The following is a 22,075-nucleotide window of genomic DNA, read 5'->3' as shown; positions in this document are numbered from 1 at the left end:
CAGCAGTACTGTGCATTGTGCACTATGCCCGCCCTGTGCTTGTGGGACTGCACGCCTCTGCTGTCATCACCACACCTCTCCTCCCTCCTCCACCCTCCTCCTTCTCTCAAGTTGTATTGGAGTGCCGCCCAACAGGGGGCAGATAGGTAGGTTGCTTTTTGCCTCCTTGACCCAGAGTGAACTTTATTGAATTGGGGGCATATAGTGAGCAGTATGGGCAGGCATTAGGCTATGGTCCTCTCAATGGTGGTGCGCAAGCAGTTGGCAATAGCCCGGTGCGGCTTGCACCACAACGGCGTGCCCATATGCTTGTCTCTGCCTCTGCATTACCGCCTTGCTGGTACTTTAATCAACAAGACCATTTTATTCTTAACCAGTGAGACCTGCCTACATTGACTGCCTGGTTCGCTTGTGCCCCCTGTGATGTGACACGTGGTAGGGTGTGTACAGGTAGGCAGCACTTGTGAGGCAAGAGTAAAAGCCCTATTAAGCTATACCATTACATTTGACATCAACCACCCTGTGGCCCCGTCACACACCCCAACCAACAGATTGCATCACAGCCCTCCTGGTGCCCCACCACCGTCCATCAACTTCCAGTGTGCTCGTTCCTCCTCTAACCTGTTCTTGGTGATGCAAGAGGAGGTGGCACTGGCTGGCAACTGTTGGCGATATTCACTTCACATCGAAACCACTGTTCACACGTCTCAAGTTGGGGTCAAGGTGCCAGACAAGCTGGGTGGATTGAACAAGCTGTATCAAGTTTAGACGGTTGTAAGGAGAACGTTGTGCTATTCATAACACTATTATCTACATAATTTCAGTGATAAACGCCTTGGACACAAGATTTGAATCAGGTCAGCATGGCTCAAGTGCTATTGGCCTTTGTACTGCAGTTGAGCCGAGGGGTAGCGGAGATGGTCTGACCAGGTCCAGGTGTGGTTTGCAAGCCCCTCATGTACTCCCCCACCCACTTTTATTTATTCTACATGGTTCATCATTGTTGTGTATGAGATCTAGGCGATTGTAAACTTTTCTCAACAATACATTGTTGACGTCACCAAAGTCGTTAAAGAATATGAGGTCTGGCACTGACGTGGAACCTTACAGTTGCAGAATTTTTTTTATGAACGAAAGATCAAGGTATTGCATCAGCTGATAAAGAGGGGCAGGGGCTCAAGATCTGCAGGTCAACATAGCTATAATGCCAACACTAGATTCTGGTTCGCGTGCCTCTCATCAGCGAGCCAAAGCGATAACAGTCCTGTCACTCAGTCATTACAGTCCCATATAATCAATTATTTTAAACGATCGGATAAAACCCATTGTGATGAAGATCTGTCTACATCTATATCAGCCTCAGTAGCTCTGTGCCCTTCAGTAGCTGATCGTGACAGCTTGCCCCCCACGGTGCCGCATTGGGCAAATGTCTGGTACAGTCTATTGATAGCAAACGCTTAAATGTCCCTCCAATTGTTGTTCCAAACAAGGAGGTGGGGCGTACACACAATGATAGTAAAGGCCAAAATTAATGAATTTCTGAGTGTTGTATTAGGCCCTTCTCTCATACAGCTTCAGTACAAACAGTGGCACCCACCCAACAAATTTGTCCAACTGCAGTAGTTTGTGTAGTACAGGAAAGATCAAAACCCCATCTCAGTCTCAGTGATAGTAACAATTTGGTAATATCTCTAAACGATAGTCAACCAAATGAAACGTCACTCTTATAAGAATTGGATGATACCGAAATATCATCTCAGTATTAGTGAAAATAATAAGCCTGTCAGATATTTCGATGAAAGTCAACAAAACCAAAAGGCCTCTAAGAAGCAGAGGCTGAAGATATCAACACCAAAGTTAACAAACAACATCAAGCAAAACCTAAACTTGAGCCTAGATGATCCTATCAATCGTACAAATAAGAAAAGCGAAATGGACCCCTTCAGTCCAGTACCTATAGTAAGTTTCAAACATTTCCATTTAAAATCAACAATAATACCACAAACAATACATTTTAATAATGTTACAGCGACAGACCAATGCACCAAAAAGGCAGATCAAACGGATAACTCACTAAATCTACAGACCAAAGTCTGAATAATATTAATAAGAAAAACAAGCAAATTAGACACTGTTCTTGGAATGTTCATGGCCTTGCTCGATTGTTGGCAGATCCAGATGCAATATCCTTTTTACAAACCTTTGAAAACCTATTGTTTCAGAAAATGTGGAAAGAGCAAGATACTTCATTGATCTGTTACAAGCAATTTGACCCTTTGGCTGCGCGTTCAACTAACCAAGGTCATGCCAAGGGCGGTCTCATTTTATATTGCAACAAAATTGAGCATTAATGCAGGCACTATTGACTTGCAGCTGCCATGGTTACAAGGTGTGCTTTTACAGTGTGATTCCCAAATGATAATATTGAACTTTTATCTACGTACGGAAAGAAGCAATAAAAATGAGCCAACTGTTCATTCTGTGGGACACTGTAAAACCTTTGGCACTTCATTTTACAACTGCTGGTTTAATCATCTCCGGTGATTTTAAATACATCTAGTATCACCCAAATCCTCAGATAGGTCAAGCAAGGGGGCAGCCAAGTTTTGTTGAGATAACTTCCAGCAGTTAGGCCTAAAAGTGCTCAATTAGTTGTTTCCATCTAAATCAAGAGATGTAGTCCCAGGATAACAAGGCCAAGACAGGCCGAAACTCTACTCCAAAAAGGCTGCAATACAGTACAGTCCCAAGTCATGTGCAGAAACGTTCCCTCATCTCTGCCACAGCGTAGACATTGGGGGGATTGTATGACTCCCATCCTCCAGAGACGATTCGGGTATAGTACACTCGGTGTATATATTTAAATTGTAGGAGGCAGTACATAGAGGAGACGGCAGCTCCCCGGGGGCTGGCGATAGCCTCGGCTCAGTCATCGTCTGACAGGTCAGGAATATCTGCCTCCCACGCCCCTCTGGTCTTATGAAGGGTCGTTTTGGCACGTGTCATCAGGGTCTGGTATATCTATTTAATTTTACGAACTGTCAAATCCCCCATGAGAAGGCGGCCCTCCAAGGGGTGGAATTCTGGAAGGGTGTCCAGGGTGGAATTATGGGAGTGAGGGCATGATGGAACTGGAGATATTTATAAAATTGTGACTTATGTAAATGAAATTCCGCCTGCAGCTGCTGGAAAGGCTTCAGTGTGGTGCCCTTTATCACGCCCCCAAGGGTAATGATACAGATTAGATCCCATATGCGGGATCCTGGCTGGATACAGGAGTGTATATTGAATGTTAAGACCTCGCAATTGTCTCTTAGCCGCCATGAATGATTGACTTTGCTTTTGCACCAGGCGGGTATAATCCGGAAAAATCAGTATTGGTCTGCATTCAAAGATGAGTTTGTCTTTATGAGCCTAGCATATTGCAATACAACGTCCCTGTCAGCATAATTAAGCAACTTGGCAATGACTGGCTGTGGGTTTTTGCCCTGGGGAGGCTTCTTCATAAGTGCCCGGTGGGCTCTCTCGACCACAAAGCAAGATGATAGCCTTTCCTCTGGCAAGAGATCTCTGAGCAACTTGGTGAGAAAATGATTCATGGAAGTACCCTCACAGCCCTTCGGGAAACCCGCAAAGCGAATGTTGTTGCATCTGGCGTGGCCCTCAGCATCCTCAACTCGTGATGCCAATTCCTGCGAGATCACTGTAAGTTTGTTGACACGTTGTTGTAGATTAGTTACTGTATCATCGACTGGCGAGACCTGTGTTTCCACTTCAGTTATATGATCTACTGCTTTCCTGAGATCTTGAAGGAGGAAGGAGACTTCAGATCCAACAGCGACAATTTTCGCATCCAGCGTATCCCTGGCCTCAGTGATGGCAGCCAAGAGCTCCGCATTACTTTGAATGGTGCCACTTGTGGATCCCCCACTCGCCACCGTGGCATACTGCTCGAGGGTTCCCTGATTCGCACCAGCACCCCCAGGCTTATCCTTCCCCATGATTGTGTTGAATGTAGAGTAACGCAGTTATCCAAGGGGGCATAGTGGAGGCACTATGTTGTTGCAGCAGGGGTGACCTCAAACTGTGACGCAGTGTGAATCTTTTGCCCAAGGGACCAGCAGTGGGAGACGCCGCCGGCTCTCATGGAAACTGACCTCCCCTGAGCCACAAGCTGCACAAGGCCTATCCTGCCCCATTCAGCTGCCTGGAACAGCCAGCCAAGTAGGCCCCCCTACTGGGACCAAACTCGCCGGACCACCAACCCGCCTCGACCCCACCCCGTAGTATGGTCCTCACGTTGGGATGAATTGATAAAAAATTGTACCTGAGGCAGTTTAGCAGATCGATTTGTAGATCACAAGCTCGCCCCTTCTTTTGAAGCCTGCCTAGATACGATACATGGCTCAGTTCCTAGGCAGCGTTACCTGAAGTTTGGATATGGCACTCTCCTAATAACTGAGTGCTCTTCTTGGTTCTCAAAAATTAAAATCCCATCACCATAGCAAACAGGCAAATCACACACACCAATAATAAAAATAGGCCTCAATATAGTGCCTAGAGGTCCACTGAGAGTATTGTTAAGCTAACTACCTATAGCAAAAAATCCCTTCCCATAGACGTGCTGCTTCCAAATCGTTCCATTCAGTTGATACTCAAGTGATATTTTTCACATAGCCTCTAATTTCCCTATTTTTATCCAGTATAAACGTGCATCATTGCTGAACTTTCAGCATTTAGCAGACTTCGCCCTGAGTAAAATGCCCAAAGCAACCCAGTTCTATAAATCCATAGCCCTAATGTCTATCTGTTCAGTATCAATAGATAGCAAAGCTCCAGCAGTACTGGGGGCAGCTTACAAACTAAAGTAGAAAGCTTTCTAGTCTAAAACACCTACAGAAGGACTCAAAGCACCAAAAATATCTCCTACTATTTGCAATGCACTACTACTAAGCGTAGCTCTACCAGGGAACCCAACTCCCTGGTTATCCAAACTGTCTTTTTTTTCTTGGTTATCTAAACTGTCTACATGATAGACTTTGGGAAAGACTAGAGCTAAATAACAAGTACCTGCCCAATCAGCAGGCAAATTGAAATAATCATGCTGTCCACATGCATAATAAACTCCAGGAATAACAGGATCCTTTCTGAAAGCATCTGATTTGTGTTACCCAGAATCTCAAACTTGCGAGCACACTGACTCACTCTCATACTGTGAGTATTTGGAACCCTGTCTTTCCTTCTATAGACACATGACTTCCCTTGGTGTTGCCAATCAAAGTTCAGTTTAGGTTGTACTCTCAATTCCTTAAATTTCTTTCCTCCTCCTTCCACACATCCTTGATATATCCATCCCTTTCATGGTTCTATGTGAATTATAGCTCTCCTATATTCCAAATCATCAATGAATTTCCTCTCAAAGGGATTCATTAGTCATGTCAAGTTTTGTCTGTGAGCTAGGGCAGTGTCAAGCCGAACTGGGGACCTAAAAAAAAGCCAAACTCACTCCATCTCCTTCGCATTAGCATGGGGATTAAAATGTTTGTACCTGGGCACTTCTGGCAGAACTATATCATAAATTGAGAAATAATACTCGAATGACCCTGGCAATACAAAAGACTAAGGAGTATCCTATAGGAGATATCACATGTAAGAGGAATGTGGTAATAAGTTATACCCTCCGCCAAATATGCAGGCAAATGGCCGCACACATATCAGTCCTATTACTGGTTTTTTTGGAAGTAGTACTGTAAAACTGAAATGTGTGAATAGCATTCTGCAGTACATTGTATTACCATTGTAGTGCTACAAAACATACTACAAAATTCAGTTTTCAACATAGCCTCCAAAGACCTCAATTTCATGGAGACATATAAATTACACTTTTGGAGTAAATTTACACTTGCATTTTGGGAATATCCAAAAAGTAGTAAACTTGCTCAAAAGTGTAAATTACTCAAAAGTGTAAGACATATTTGTGAATCAGGTCTGTATAGTGACTATTGTACCCAATAAATAGTAAATCCACACCGATATAAGTCCTCCTTGAATGGGTGAAAATGTACTACTTAGGGGCCGATTCCGGTCTGGGTCGGAAAGCTCTCCAACCGAGGCGGATCCGGAGTGTTTTCCAAATGAGCTGGACCCCTGCAGTCCGACCGAGCGAGTACGATGCGGTCGCATACTGCTGGATTCTGACATCCCTTTTCTGCAAGTTTTCTCTGAGCTTACATCATTTTTTTAAAGCTTTTTCTAATTCATTACTAGTCTACAATACTTCGCGTATTGAAGATTCTCACCTAAAGATTAACTCTGCCAACAAATTACATTCTACTGGATGCGTCAACTGATCCCCAAATGTAACCCAAGAACAAACTGAAAGACAAAATTGCTCAAAATGCATCTTTCGATGTTCTCAATACTGCTATGCTGTCTGAATACCTGCATAGGACGTTCATATTAAGCATACAATGACTCCATAGCTGCCTCTGTGGCTTGCATAATCTTCAACTAGTCTCTTTCTGTGGGACCTAATCCTTCAAGAAAGTTATCACTTGATCATACTTCTGCATGACCTTTGGAGATGGAGCAATTGTCATGGCTAACCTTGGGTGCTCTGCACTTGGCCATTGTAACAACACTTTACACTCAGCATATAAGTCACTAGGTACCACAATGTCCAAAAAAGTATTAAAATCTTCCTGCAATACCTTTGAAATCTTTACAAGCCGCTCAACCTGGGTGTACCACAAGACAGGATTTCCCCTCAAGTTGGGAAATGATTTGTAAATGTGGCAAGATCACCTTGACTCCACGGCACATGCACATATCGTCCTCCCTACCCCTCTCTCAAGGGGAAAGCACTAGTGTCCATGTCATCTTAAACTGTTCTTTTCCTTGTCCCCCCTGAATCTTTCTTCTTTTTGTTTGTCTTTTTCTTCCTAATCCACCTGTCCTCAATTTTATCCAAATTACAGCTTTTTTATATACTAGTTACCAATTCTATTATGATTACTTTCCAGCCAGGACTCCACACACTAATGAGTACGTCTTTGTTAATGTGTGCTCGAAAGCTTTTCTGCAAGGTCAGACTCTTGGACAAATCAAAATTGTATTTGTTAGCTAGTTCTGTCAGCATGATGTCTGCTTTTAAATCACTTCAAGTAACTTCTTTACTTAGGAACTTGACTTCTTCGTGGTACCTATCTAAATATCTGCCATCCAGATTTCCCTTAATAAGTTCATTCAATTCCACATTTAGTGTAACAGCATCTAAGGAACTTGGGACTGTTCCGGTTATGAGACTATCATCAACCTCCTATGTTCCTCCACTTTGTGGAGGTTTCCTCCAATTGGTACTGTGCTCCTAATGCCAAAAGTCCAGTAGCACCCTGGGTACTCGTTGTCGTAAACACTACAGACAGGTCTCGGGCAATAGCATCTCCTAACATATTTGGGGGCCATACAACTAAATAATAACTCTGAGCTATTGGGCCAGTAGTGAAAAAAGGAACTTTGACTCAGTCGTGACAGTCACAATGGGAATTATAATAATCATAGCTGTCATAAGTGGGGCCTTTACTACCAAACGTATCATAACAGGGGCTGCCGCGATTGCGATTGTCACAACTGGGGCTGTCGGAGGCAGCCTCCTGTTTGGGCTTGCAGGTTAGTGGGTGTGGTCACATCATTAGCATTATTTGGGGGCCTCCAGCAAGAGGTTGAACTATTATATGGAGGCAGTTGGGAAGACAGCAGGTCTTCTAGAAACTCATTGCTGTAGTCACAATCAGTACTAGTTTCAGACAGAGCACATGTATCTTTCCCCTCCTGTGCTTTCTTCTTCTTCATGTTGTCATTCATTAATAGTGGATATATTCTTACTCCTTCAACAATATCTCTCCTCCACACCTGCGGCTAGGCATCAGATTTAGCATTCACCCAACTACAAACTGTCCTGCTTCCTAGATTCTGATACTTCTCCTTCTCTTTGGCATGTGTAGCATGCTTCCATGCATTCAAAGCATCAGGCTGTGCTGGTCTAGGCTGCCACTTCATGTCATATAACACTTGTCTCAAATTCAGTATTATATTTAGATTAAAGGTACCATATCTAGGAAATTGCAAGAACTCTTCTTTCTCAGTGATTTTGTTCTATTGATTAAGCCAGCTGCATGTGTGGAGTCCGACATTGATGGCCATGCAATGACCTGGCATACCCTCCGGAGGAGCTACCTTGCCCTCAAGGACAGAGACCCTCACATCTCCTCATCAAATCTCTCAATGTTCTGAAACACTTTTTTTAATTGTGTTTTTCAGCAAATAGAAATAAACCATCTCGATTTTAAACAACCAGAAGTTCTCAGCCAATAGTAATACAATAAGTAGCAATACCATTGTCCAATCCCAGTACAGCACTCTCTTTGCAAGCCTTTCAGAGCTCGGAATGTGATGACCAATACCAGCACAGCACTCACACCAACCAAACAATACCAGCGCGGCACCTGATGACGTGGATTGCATCACCTCGCAGTAGCTCTGGCCAATGGTACCTAATGGACAGACACCACAAAAGTTAACAGACGCAAGTCTGGTAACAACTTCAACTTCTCAACAACAAGCATATATACTTTTATGTGAACACGCAATATACATAAAGAAGCACATGGGCTCTTCCATCAGCTTCACAACCTTCTCAGACTTAAAATAGACACCACACCATGAGACACACAATGTCAGGACATATACCACAAACTTGATAAACACAATTTGCGACACACCACCCTGCTTATACTCACTCCTTTCACAGCACAACCGCTTTCAGAACCCACGTAACACCTCCTATAAGCCAAAATGGGTCATTGACTTCAGGGACAAGGGCTGAATTTGGGCAAGTTCTAGATCTTTTCTGGAATATTTCTAGATCCCTACACTTCAGCGACAAACAATCTCTGCTACCAGTCGATCTGAAGCTCCCATTGCTATATCTGCAGTCTTTGGTGTAACTTTCAAATAAGTTGCCCACTATTCTTGTGGATGTATGAAAGAAGCTAGCATTAGCACCAAAACTCAATAAAAGTGAAACCAATTTGGCTCCACATCAATGACAGAGAGATTGGAGTCCAAACCATGAAAGTTTATTAGCAAATTAGTGAAATTGCAAGCTTTAATTAATTGATAAATCAGTTTAGCAAGTAAGCATATAAATCAATGCAGTCATTCAATCCGATTTCGTATATTATATAAAAAAAGATGCATATACTTAGCAAAGTACAAGATGCAGAACAAAAAATATTTGGTTCCATAAAGGAACTTCCCTAAGCTAAATAATGAATTGCGAGTGAAAAGAGAGAATTTTAAGCGGAAGGTGTCAGCGTCAGTTGAACCAAATTAAGGTTCATGGGAAATAGACGTAGGTGTTCAAAAGAGAAGCTCAAGAAGCCAGGAAACCAGCAGAGTTGGGAAAAGTCTTCCCTCAGCAAAGTCAGGACAAGTTCTACTAAGCTATTCCAAGAGACACAGAATTAAACCAATCAACATGCTCTAGAAGCATCTTCCTCCCCCGTAGGGAGTGGGAGAGAATATTTTTCTAGAGAATGTTTTTTGATTGAATTCTGTGTCTCTTCGAACAGTTTAGTAGAGCTTGTCCTGACTTTCAGCTTGCAGCTAATCAGGTGACCCTATCTTCTGGAAGCAGGTATACTCCTTACTTTCCCATCCCTAGACAAAGGCTCTCACAGCTGTACGACATTGTATTTATCAGTAGACCAGGTTGCCTGCTACTGAAGGCTCTTTCTCTTCTCTGCTCACCACATAAAACACAACGAGTATTCATTCAACTTCTAAAAAACATTTCTATACAAAGAAAGAAGGGAAAGGAAAAGTGTGAAAGTACATTGGAACCAACAGCCCAGGCCTCCTCTTTATCAATTTAATGTTAAAAAATGTCAGTTAAATGGATGTTGCTATGTCATAAATAATTCATTGATTTTACCTTGATAATGTAAATCAGCTTGTTTATATCAACATCTGCCACATGTTAACACACAGATTAACGTATTAGCATATTTATCAACATATGATGAGAAATATTACGGACCATTAAAATTTTGCTACTCCACAATTCAAAGCTGTTAAAATGTACTAGAGGAAAATATGCATAAATAACTCAGATGTATGGGGAAATAAGTCTATTAGAATGTCCCTTTCAGATATAGTTTACACATCTGCCATCTTAATATTCGTCTTTGAATTTGGTATCTTTAAATTATGCATGTTGATAGATTCCTTTTCAATTTAAGTTCAGTGAGTGGTCTGGATCACTTCCTGTGGGGTCCATTTCCTCGACCGTCTGGCCTAAAAATGGGGACCATTAACTCAGGGAGCATTAACAGAGATTATAGCAGTAATACACGTTTCCAATGAGAAAATAGAAATTACTGGGGGAATTGGTAATTCAGGGACTCAGTCCCCAGTAATCCTAATGTTCCCTCAAGAGTTTCACCGGGAAATGCAATCTGTTTGCAGAAGCCAAACTTTCCAGGTGAAATTACACAGATCCACAGTGGTCCCACCTATCTCATAATTGTGCTGTACCCTGTAATTTACTGATGTGTGTTTGATTTGTAATTATCGGCTGTACCATTTTATGTTCAGCCTCTTCTGTACTAGAGAACTCCCTGATGCTAGGTGAGTGTTGTATCTTTCAATGCAGCCGCATTGAGCAAGGGTCTCCTCTAGAACCCTGTGACGCCTGGGTTCCAGAATGTTCCAGGCTAGGGAGAAGATTTTGGTCTTTGAGGAGAGTGGTAGTTGCTCCAGCAATAGCTGGGGTGTCTTCAATAAAGCTCTTACTTATAAGTAACTAGCCTATGAGTTTTTGCCTAAGAATCATCTTGGTTTTACACTGGCGACGAGGATGGGATCTCTGTCAAGACACCTCAAGACTCAAGTACAGGCAGCGTTCTGTTAAGTAAGGTTCACCATTGATTACTCAAGTGAAGTTTACATTTTAAAGGATAAAAAGTCATGCTGTGAAGTATTACATTCTTCTTCATGATACTGTAGAAACTTCATAAAGATTCATATCTCCCTTTGAGCACGACTGGCAAACTAGGTCAATTGAGGGCCAGATCATTGGCATAGTTTCATGATTTTCGCAAACAATACATTTTTCCGATAATGATTCTAAATGGAAGTTATTTACACAGTCACAGTTGTCCTTAAAATCTAGTACATCCCTCTTCTTATGTTATGTTAACGTAATTTGTTGCGTGTAACTATCATCTGCAAAAGGATATCCTTGCGCAGTCAAAGCAGGCAGGGGGTCAAACCTCACAGACTACCAAAGGGTTCTGGAGGCACAGCAATTACAAGGTATAGTAAATATGCTCTTGTTCGCTTAACCACGAACAAGCATTAGCAGATTCAATAAATCTGACACTGACATTTTTTCAAGAACAACTTGGGTATCAATGCGGTTGCTTTGAGTTATTTTAGGTGACTAACTCCAACAGGGAGCCAGTCAGAATGACTGGCAACGCCCTCAAAAGCAGTTACCTTGGAGGAAAAAGCAGTCTTCGGAAAATTCCAGGTACTTGTATACCTATGCTCTAGCTTCCTATGGAGGTGGTCCTGATGCAAAGGATACAAGGTGCTCAAGGATGCTGGGGATGCGATGCAGTCGACCAGTTTTTCTGCAGCTACTCCTTGGTCCACAAAATCGCTAATGCAGTCCCGCCACAGTGGTTGACAACCTTCTAAGTCTTCTCGGTCCTGACAGATGTCCAGTCAACAATAGACGACCAGCGGGCAGGTATCGTGGATACAGCCAAAAGCCTTTCCTGGGTGATACCTTGGGTTCTGGGTGACCAAGCTACACTCTGATGACTTTCACGAGTCCAGCAGACTTGAGTGCAACTTTGAGTGGAAATCTTGGGCAACTAAAATGGCAACTTCTAAAGTTGCACTTTGCCCACCAGTGACATTAAATTCAATTTTACCATGAAATCAGGTTTGATGCATTGATTCTTTTAATTCCTTACATTACCAACTTTAGCAGTCCCTTTCAGAAATTAGCAGGGGTAAGAGGTTGGCCTGTAACTCTACTTGTAAATAGGACTACTAGCCTTTCCCCAGTAAAAACGACAATTTAGGGTTTTTACTGTTGTAACATGAAAAAGTGCATGTCCCACTTTTTAACATATAGCACCTTGCCTTGAAGCTCGACAGGCCGAATTTAGGGGTGACTTACATATATTAAAATGGGAGGTTTGGGCTTTGCCATTACTTTAAATGGTAAAGTCGACAGCAGTTTTAAACTCTTCCAGTCTACCAGAGTGGATAAATGCAATTTAGATGTGGATTCAGTGTTGCTCTGTTAATGGAAAGGGGCGACCATTCGGTCCCCCCGAACGTATGGTAGGGTGCCCTGCCCCCCGGGAAACCATTTTGGGCGGGAGGCGTGTCTCGGCTGGTATGCCCGAAGCGGCGTAGCCGGGGCGCGCCTTTTCCCGCCCAGGAGGGGTTGTCCTAGACACCTACACCGTTGGCCACGCCCTGTAGGCGGATCGAGGAGGGTACACGCCCTCCCGGGGAAGAATAAAAGGAGCAACAATCCAAGGAAGCATCCTCTTGTTCCTGTGCTTAGAAGCTGCACCTCCTCGTTGCACGTGAGCCCTAGACGGAACAAGGAGCCAATTTTGAGAACTTGTAATTTTTGTGTTTCTCTTTTAAGTGATTTCGAACCTTTGGATCCAGGACCTCGAGTCGAATATCCGTGAACGATGCCTGGCAAGAGGGTCGGAAAGAAGGTTGGGACCGAACAAATGCTTCGCATGCTGGTGAAAGACATGGCAAACATGAAGAAGCAGATGGCGGCAATGAATGGTACGGGCAGACCGAAAAAAGTCATCGGACCAGCATTGCCGGGAGTAGTCCCTGCCGGGAGAGGTAAAAGGGCCAGGAATAGGGCGACAGGGGGGGAGGCCCCGGTTCCCGAGTCACCTCCGGCAAGCCCGGTCAGTCCAGTGGAGGCCCCAGTTCCGGTCCCGAACGCGGGACAGCCGATCCCTGTTGTGGTTACACCTGTTAACGAGGGGGATATGCCTCCCGAGCTGGCCGCCCAGTTGGCGGCGTGGTTAGGCAAGAGCAACGAGGGTGCCGTAGCACCGGGAGACACGGCCGAGGAGGCCAGGTTAATAATGAAGCAGTTGCGGCAATCGAGAGATGCTGCGAAGGCACCTTGTCCTCTTGTTTCCCCTCAGGTTCCCTCGGAACAACCGGCGTCGGGCGTTGGAACAGCAGCAACAACAGATCCAGCTACTGATTCGGGTAAGCAGCCGTTGCCAATGGCGAGGGAGGGATCGTTACCCTCAAGGAGGGAAAAGGTGGTCCAACATATCCCGATGGCCACGAAAGAAAGGATCTGGGCTGATAAATATGTGAACATGTTTTCGCTGTTGACCGATCACTATGAGATAGAGCACGTTAAAAATCAGAAGGAGTTGTTGCATCCGAGTGTATGGCGTGCAAAAATGGCGGGTTTCAGAGTAGATGAGACGATCGCTAATTGGGCCACGGCGTTTGGAATGTTCACTGCAATCATGGGGGAACGTAGGCCCGAAGTATTGCCGGAATTGGCTTGTTACCAGACACGTATAATGGAATTTTATGAAACGTATGAAGGCAATCAATGGATGGGTTATGATAACAAGTTTCGTAAGGCCAAGGAGCACGACTCATCCCAGACGTGGGATTGTTTCGACTCCATTTCCTGGCAGAAGCAGGTTATGCCGAACACGAGGAAGTCGTCTTCGTTTGGCGGGAATGGGGCGGAGCCTTCCCGCCATCTTTCGGCGGCACCCTTTCGGGCGGGCGCCAGCAGTGATCAACACACAAGGAGTAATGGGAACTCGGGTAGGAAAGGGGTCTGTTGGAACTTTAACAGAGGCAAGTGCACTAGGCCACAAGGGACATGCAAGTTCAGGCATGAGTGTGCAGGGTGCGGACAGTCTTCACACCCCGAAAGTTCATGCAGAGCCAAGAATGATGATACAGGGGGTAGAGGAGGGGCCAAACAGGTCTAATATCGACCGGGGGGCACCGCTACCTACTCCCGTTGACATCATGGCAATGATCCCTTGGCTGAACGAATACCCTGATCATGTCTCCGCCGGGGTGTTGCGAGACGGTTTCTCATATGGTTTCCGCATCCCGGCGGGGGATTTTCGGGGGGAAGCACAGTGTAAGAACCAACTATCGGTTCAACAAAATACGGCGGTAGTACAAGCAAAGATTGCAAAGGAGGTGGCCCGAGGTCGGGTTGCGGGACCATATGGGAACCCGCCAGTTATTAACTTTGTTTGTTCACCGTTGGGAGTAGTCCCTAAGAAGGACCCACGTGAGTTTAGGTTGATCCATAATTTGTCCGCTCCTAGGGGTCTTTCGGTGAATGATGCGATTGACCCAGGAGTTTGTTCGGTGCGGTATGCATCCTTTGATGAAGCCGTCGCCATGTTGAATTGCCTGGGGCCCGGAGCGCTGATGGCTAAATCAGATATCGAGTCAGCGTTCCGGTTGCTCCCGGTACACCCACAGGATCAGCGTCTCTTAGGTTTTGTGTTTCAAGGACGCTACTACATGGATAAATGTATGCCAATGGGTTGCTCCATCTCTTGTGCGTATTTTGAGAAGTTCAGTTGTTTTTTGCAATGGGCGTTCACCAGAGTCACGGGCTATACGCAGGTTATGCATTACCTTGATGATTTTCTGTTTCTGGGGGCAGCAGGGGACACGGAATGTGCACAGGCTTTGAGGGAATTTTGTAATCTCATGAGACGATTTGGCGTGCCATTGGCACCAGGCAAGACAGTGGGGCCATCTACTTCACTCGAGTTTCTGGGAATTGAGCTCGACTCTGTGGAGGGGTGCTTCCGTTTGCCCAAGGAGAAGGTAATGAAATTTAAGGCCTCGCTCGAAATATGCATCGGCGAGAAAAAAGTGACTCTCCATCAGTTGCAACAAGCGGTGGGTCAGCTTAACTTTGCCCTTAGAGTGATACCGATGGCTCGCCCCTTTTCCCGTTCTATCGCACAAGCCATGGTTGGCCTCAAGGAAGGGCACCACCGCACAAGACTGTCAGCAGAGGTTCGCCAGGATATGCGCATATGGTTGGCATTTCTGGCGGATTTCAACGGTCGCGTCGTGTGGAACAAGCCACCAGCTTCCTCCGAGGAGCTAGGGTTGTGGACCGACTCGGCAGGGAGTGTGGGTTTTGGCGCCATCTTCGGTAATCAATGGTCGGCACGAACATGGCCGGCGTGGTGGCACGATAGTGGGCTCACAGGTAACATTGGGTTTCTTGAGCTGTTCCCCATTCTAGTGGCCTTGAAAACATGGCCAGAGGGGTTTCGTGATCGCACAGTGGTGTTCTGGTCTGATAATATGACCGTGGTTGAATGTATCAATAATCAGGCAGCACGCTGCAAATGGATTTTGAGATTGCTGAAAGAAATTGTCCTGCTGTGTATGAGACTAAACGTCCACTTTAGGGCAAGTCACGTGCCTGGGGTTCTGAACCAGGCGGCTGATGCACTCTCTCGTTTCCACATGCAGGCCTTCCGGGGTTATCTGCCCTCGGCGGACTTGGTGGCGGAACCATTTCCCGAAGCTCTCTGGTCTCTCGGTGCCCCGGATTACAAAACCTCGTGGGAGAGAGTCTAGCGCCCAGGACAAGGAAGGCATATGAAGGAGCGTTCCGTTCCTATTGGTCATTTTTGGGTTCAGCTAGGGGGGAGCATTGGGGGCAAGAGGAGTATGTCCTGAAATTTCTGGTATCTCTACATCAGGAAGGCCGATCACTGGCAACAGCCAATAGGCACCGGGCCGCCATTGCCTTCATGGCACAGGCTCATGGCATCCAGGACCCCACATCGTCCTTTCTCGTAAGGAAGGCACTGCGTGGATGGCAACGCCTTGAGGGCTAGCAAGGTTGTCCCTGTTAATGTCCGTACTCCCTGCGACATGTTCATCTCAGTCAGAGACAGTGCTGTTCCGGGCCGCTTTTGCATTAGCATTCCATGGGGCTATGCGGGTAAGCGAACTGGTAGCGAGGAATAAGCAGGATACGGGGGGAGGTCTGTGTCGAGAACACATGCAAATTAAGGGTGATACGATGGTAGTCACAATAGCCAGGTCCAAAACCGATCAGGGAGCGATCAGGGACAGTGTGGTAGTCCAGCGCATTCCAGGATCTCCCATGTGCCCGGTAAAATGCGTGGAGGAGTATTTAGCGCAGAGGGCGGCATCATGGGGGGGAAGCTTGCTGAGGCACACCGACGCCACCCCACTGACTAGGTTTCAGTTTCAGCGGGTGTTAACAATGGCAATCGCGGCAGCGGGCTTGAACCCGAGCGATTTTGGGACCCATTCCTTCCGGATAGGGGCTGCTACGGAGGCTACAGCCAGGGGTCCGAGTGTTGAAAAGGTGAAACAGTTGGGGCGTTGGTCCTCGAATTGTTATAAAAGGTATGTGCGGTTGCACATGTTGTGAAGCTATTATCATACACTCACGCTTCTTGTTTTCTGTTTGGTTTACAGTTTCGCGAGCAGGCTTTGCGGGGCGGACTGCGCAGTTGACCCGACACCTGGGGACCAGCGGTCAAAGATCACCGGCTGAGGGAAGAGTGGTGTGGGTCGTTGGCCACTCATACGTGAGGCGTGCCGCGGACGTATTCAAAGCAGGTGACATGATTCACGTGGCTGGGGAATACGGGTGCAGGGTGACCTTCCACGGAAGGGGCGGGCTCTGTATTGACCAGTTTCAAACTTTTATTGAGGGACTGTTAGGGCGGACGAGGTCACCGCCGTCTGTAATCATAGTACATCTTGGGGGCAATGATTTGGTAACCATTGGTCGACGAGTACTTCTCGAGTTAATTTTATCCACAGTAAGCTGGTTGGCGAGAAGGGTTCCGGGGTGCACGATTGCATGGTCACACATGATTCCTCGGAAGGTGTGGCGGGGGGCCCTCTCTGTGTCAGCTTTGAATCAGTCGGTAAAGAAAGTTAATAACAAGCTTAGTAGGTTGTTTCGTTCAGGCCAGTTGCATTGTATCCCACATGGATGTATTCGGGGGGACCATATGTATCTTGAAGATGGGGTCCATTTGTCCCGGGAAGGGAATGTCTTACTCATAGGAGACTTCATAGCTTGGTTAAAGAATTTGTGTAGCCATGACCTTTAGTAGGAGTTTGTGGGGGGTCCGGATAGCCGGTCAACTATCCGGCCTGTGGCGGTAAGGTCATGATCGGTGAGCAGTAATTTGAAGATCCCTAGAGGTGGGGCGCCACCCATTATGGATGGGAGCGCCCGGGGGGAGGCGGCCATTGGCCCCTCACACGGGGATAGGGAAGGCGGTCATAGGCCCCTCCCAGGGGAGGAGGGACTACGGGCCCCTCCTACGAATTTCCCGGGGCCAGGACATCCGCGACGGCGGATGTGGTAAGTTGTGTGGGGCGGGAGGGGGGTCTACGCTACCTTCTAGACACCTCACACAAGTCCTCGGACGACCACTAAGATGGCGTTGAGTAAATATGGGGCCCCCGTTAAGACAAGGGAAATTGGAAGTTGGCACAGAGGTACAGTCCTCTGTGCGCCCGCCCCTCACAAGTGAGGGGGAGTTATGGTTTAGGGATCTGACACCGGTTACGACCTTGCCGTTGGCCCGTAATGTTAGGATGTACAATTTTAATTTTGAGAATATGCATTTGCAGGATGTTTTAGACTCGGCTAGGAGAACCTTTGTATTAGAGATGTGTTAAGGTTAGCCAATAAACATCGTAATGTGTAAATGGAAAAATTGTACATGATATGAAACTGTTATTTTAATGTTTTAATTTTGTTTCATATTTTAATAAATACGGCCGGGAGGGTAACTCCCTCCCGCCTTCCAAAAGTTCAAGAAATGTGTCCGTCTTCCCATCCTTGGGGATTGTGTTGGGAGGGGGTGACGGGTATCCCGGCCATATGGAAAGGGGCGACCATTCGGTCCCCCCGAACGTATGGTAGGGTGCCCTGCCCCCCGGGAAACCATTTTGGGCGGGAGGCGTGTCTCGGCTGGTATGCCCGAAGCGGCATAGCCGGGGCGCGCCTTTTCCCGCCCAGGAGGGGTTGTCCTAGACACCTACACCGTTGGCCACGCCCTGTAGGCGGATCGAGGAGGGTACACGCCCTCCCGGGGAAGAATAAAAGGAGCAACAATCCAAGGAAGCATCCTCTTGTTCCTGTGCTTAGAAGCTGCACCTCCTCGTTGCATGTGAGCCCTAGACGGAACAAGGAGCCAATTTTGACCCACCCACCAGCCCCTTATGGCAACGATTAGTATTGCAATAAAGTCGATTGACGGTGATATTATCTCTTTTACAGGTTGTTTATTAATAAAGTTTGGATTGTTTGTATGACAATAAACTGGTTGCTTTTAGCATGTTTAGGCGGAGTATCACAGTCTAATTGAAAAGATGGTTTATTTGAGTAGTTAAAGGTTATATATTGCGAAATGTCCAGTATAACCATTATTCTGTCCATTAGGTTCAAAAACGTCGTATTTATTTTTTGGTCGGGCGGTAAGGTCATGATCGGTGAGCAGTAATTTGAAGATCCCTAGAGGTGGGGCGCCACCCATTATGGATGGGAGCGCCCGGGGGGAGGCGGCCATTGGCCCCTCACATGGGGATAGGGAAGGCGGTCATAGGCCCCTCCCAGGGGAGGAGGGACTACGGGCCCCTCCTACGAATTTCCCGGGGCCAGGACATCCGCGACGGCGGATGTGGTAAGTTGTGTGGGGCGGGAGGGGGGTCTACGCTACCTTCTAGACACCTCACACGAGTCCTCAGACGACCACTAAGATGGCGTTGAGTAAATATGGGGCCCCCGTTAAGACAAGGGAAATTGGAAGTTGGCACAGAGGTACAGTCCTCTGTGCGCCCGCCCCTCACAAGTGAGGGGGAGTTATGGTTTAGGGATCTGACACCGGTTACGACCTTGCCGTTGGCCCGTAATGTTAGGATGTACAATTTTAATTTTGAGAATATGCATTTGCAGGATGTTTTAGACTCGGCTAGGAGAACCTTTGTATTAGAGATGTGTTAAGGTTAGCCAATAAACATCGTAATGTGTAAATGGAAAAATTGTACATGATATGAAACTGTTATTTTAATGTTTTAATTTTGTTTCATATTTTAATAAATACGGCCGGGAGGGTAACTCCCTCCCGCCTTCCAAAAGTTCAAGAAATGTGTCCGTCTTCCCATCCTTGGGGATTGTGTTGGGAGGGGGTGACGGGTATCCCGGCCATATAACTATGTGCATGGATGTCTATGCCGAAGGACCATGCCTCTGTGTCTATCTCTGCTAAGGTTTAAGGATGTCCATTGAATGTTTGTAGGCATCATTCAGTTTCCTCAAAGGCAGACCCCATGCTACCCGAGTATGCCAGGGAGCATAGACAGCATCTGCCAGCGAGGGAAATAGTGATGGGTAGTAAAGAATTATGGGAAGGCCGGGATGGACCAGGCAAGAGAAATACAGGTAAAGTGTCCTCTTTGCAAATATTACAAACCTCTTCACTAAACTCACGCAGCATAAAGTGTTATGGAATAGCTGTTTGTTTCAGTATCAGTGACGTGGCCTGATTTGCTCTACATGTAAGGATTTGACGATCTGTAAATGTTTTCCTGCAGACGCTTAGGTCGTTTCTGTAAACTGCTTGTAATCTCGCTGCTGGACCCGAATGATGCTGCTTTCAAGGCAGCAAAACACTGCACAGAAAAAATATATTCTCATAACACTCTGTTTATTCCTCACAACTGTCATGTGCTCACTTTGTTATTTTCTGAGTACAACTTGTTTCTCAGGTTTATGATAGTCTGTTTGTTAAATGTGACATAAATGTGACATAAATCGGTGAAACCAAAATGCTTGTCTATTACCTGTCGTTTGCCCCACATTTCAGTATCTGTATTGCATGCCTTTTGACTTATTAGTGTACGTTTTTTATTCCCAAAATTAACTGTGTACTTCCTCAAGGAAGAATGTGATCATATTTTAGCATGCAAAAACGATTGGCTTTGGGCCAATTTTTCAAAGAAATTGCATTAGAAAATACACCTTTTTTTCACCTTTTTAAAAAACTTTTCGAGTGAGGAGGACTCTTTCAAAACGTATTTCCCTTGAACTGCTCATGCATACAAACTCAGGATTTGTTCTTGCGCCCTACCACTTTCAAAGTTCACCAGCCGTCACTGCTCGTACCTAGCAGTCGAAATGGAGGCAAAAGGCATGGAGGAGGGAACCTGTAAAACGCCTGTTTCCCTTACAGGTCTACTAAAATATTGTTATGTTTAAGGCTTTGTTGTTCACAAAGGAAAGCGGGGGGGGGGAGGGCACACTGTTTTTTGTGAAGATGCAACAAAATAACGGACCTTTGTCAAAATTACCTGATATTAAATATTTTACTTTCTGTGGGCCTTATGTATCATCCCAAATTGCGATCGCAAACGCAGAAATTCGCAGAATGTCGCCGTTTGCGATCACAATTAGGCTTAATGGTATGTATGAAAGCAAAACTGCCTTGCAAAATAAGGAATCGCAAAATTTGCGATTCCTTATTTTGCGATTGCATTTAAGGAATCGCAAATTGCTATTCCTTAAATGCAATGTAAGAAGCACAGAAAAAGTGCAATTTGGCCTTAAGGAATCGAAAATTACCACCAATTTCTTTGAAAAATTCACTTTTTAGCATTTTTCAAAGTGCCATGTGGCGCACATACATGCCCTTAGGGCATATATGTGTGCCACATGTGCACGCATGCACATTTCAGGGGTGCAACAGGGTGTCCTTTTGACACCCTGGCACGCTTGAAATTGCATTCTCAATTTGCGATTCTCTAATTGAGAATCGCAAATTGAGAATGTCTTCCCATTCATTCCTATGGGCCTCTAGGCTCATAGGAATGAATGGGGGGGTATTCCTTAATTGCGAATTGCAATTTGCGATTCGCAATTAAGGAATATGTAGGATTCGCAAAATTATTTGCAAATCTTACATACATAGCATTTTGCGATTCTCAAATAGCGATTCTCTAAAAATCTCTATTTAAGCATCGCAAAACCTAAGTTTCATACATATGGCCCTATATCCTGTAAGTTCCCCTCTTACAATGCAATCTTCAACTTCTGACTCCTTTTCTAAGAGGGTACAGCTTAACTCTGGTAATGCAGTCAAGAAGCCCTACTCAGAGCTTTCACATTACCCAATATGGTTCTTCATTCTGGAACTTTCTTTCTAGGACAGCTTTGGACAACAAACACAGTCAGCCAACTTTTAACCACTTCCCCTAACAAAAATCTGGACCTTTTGGCTCTGACAGAGCTTGTTTCTCTTAGTGCTACAGTTGACATCTTAAGTGCTACAAGGACAAAGGCATCCTGTGGGCACTGGTTGCTTTGATAAGTCGTATGACAGAAAGCCACCTTTTAAAATGCATCCAAATGAGTAAATCTTTAGGAAATCAAACCATTACTCCTAGATGAATCTTATAAGACAAATTGTAAACCTTAATGGCAACTGCTAGTTCACAAAAACCAGAGTAACTTTTGTCCAACATTTACAAAGAAATATTTTAAATGATTAATATGTTACAACCAATTAGAAGGCACATTTTCTTAACTGCTCACCAGTTATCTTACGTGTGCATGGTATTCCCGAAATATAACATTAAATAGGGAGTTACAGCTATTTATTTGATGACTGTGTGATTCTTTGTATTTCTGTTTCAGTTCAAGCAAATTTGCTGCGGTTGGGTTCCACATCGCGCTAACGGCAGAGCTCGCTGGCCTTGGAAAGAACGGCATCAAAACCAGTTGCCTCTGTCCAGTGTTTATAAACACCGGGTTTGTTAAAAACGCAAGATCACGGTAAGATCAAAAGTGTCCTCGGAGGGTTTCCAACCTCCCTGCTAATTTATTTGGATCATTTGTTTCAAGGACAAACATTGACACTTTTGTGATCCATCA

At 45.4% G+C, this 22,075-nt stretch overlaps 1 protein-coding gene across 1 annotated transcript in view; it reads left to right on the top strand.

Moving 5' to 3' along the window:
- LOC147727987 (estradiol 17-beta-dehydrogenase 11-like) overlaps positions 1–22,075 on the top strand; it is a 287,990-nt gene that overhangs the window by 221,529 nt on the left and 44,386 nt on the right. Inside the window, exon 5 of the mRNA XM_086961899.1 lies at positions 21,839–21,976. Within this exon, the coding sequence (XP_086818025.1) occupies positions 21,839–21,976 (138 nt within the window). The remainder of the gene's footprint in view (positions 1–21,838; positions 21,977–22,075) is intronic.

The sequence above is a fragment of the Lissotriton vulgaris genome, chromosome 3_1 (assembly GCF_964263255.1).
Source record: "Lissotriton vulgaris chromosome 3_1, aLisVul1.2, whole genome shotgun sequence".
NCBI classification, from domain to species: domain Eukaryota; kingdom Metazoa; phylum Chordata; class Amphibia; order Caudata; family Salamandridae; genus Lissotriton; species Lissotriton vulgaris.
Note: the sequence above shows the minus strand (reverse complement) of the source record. Positions and strands in the feature narration are given on the sequence as shown.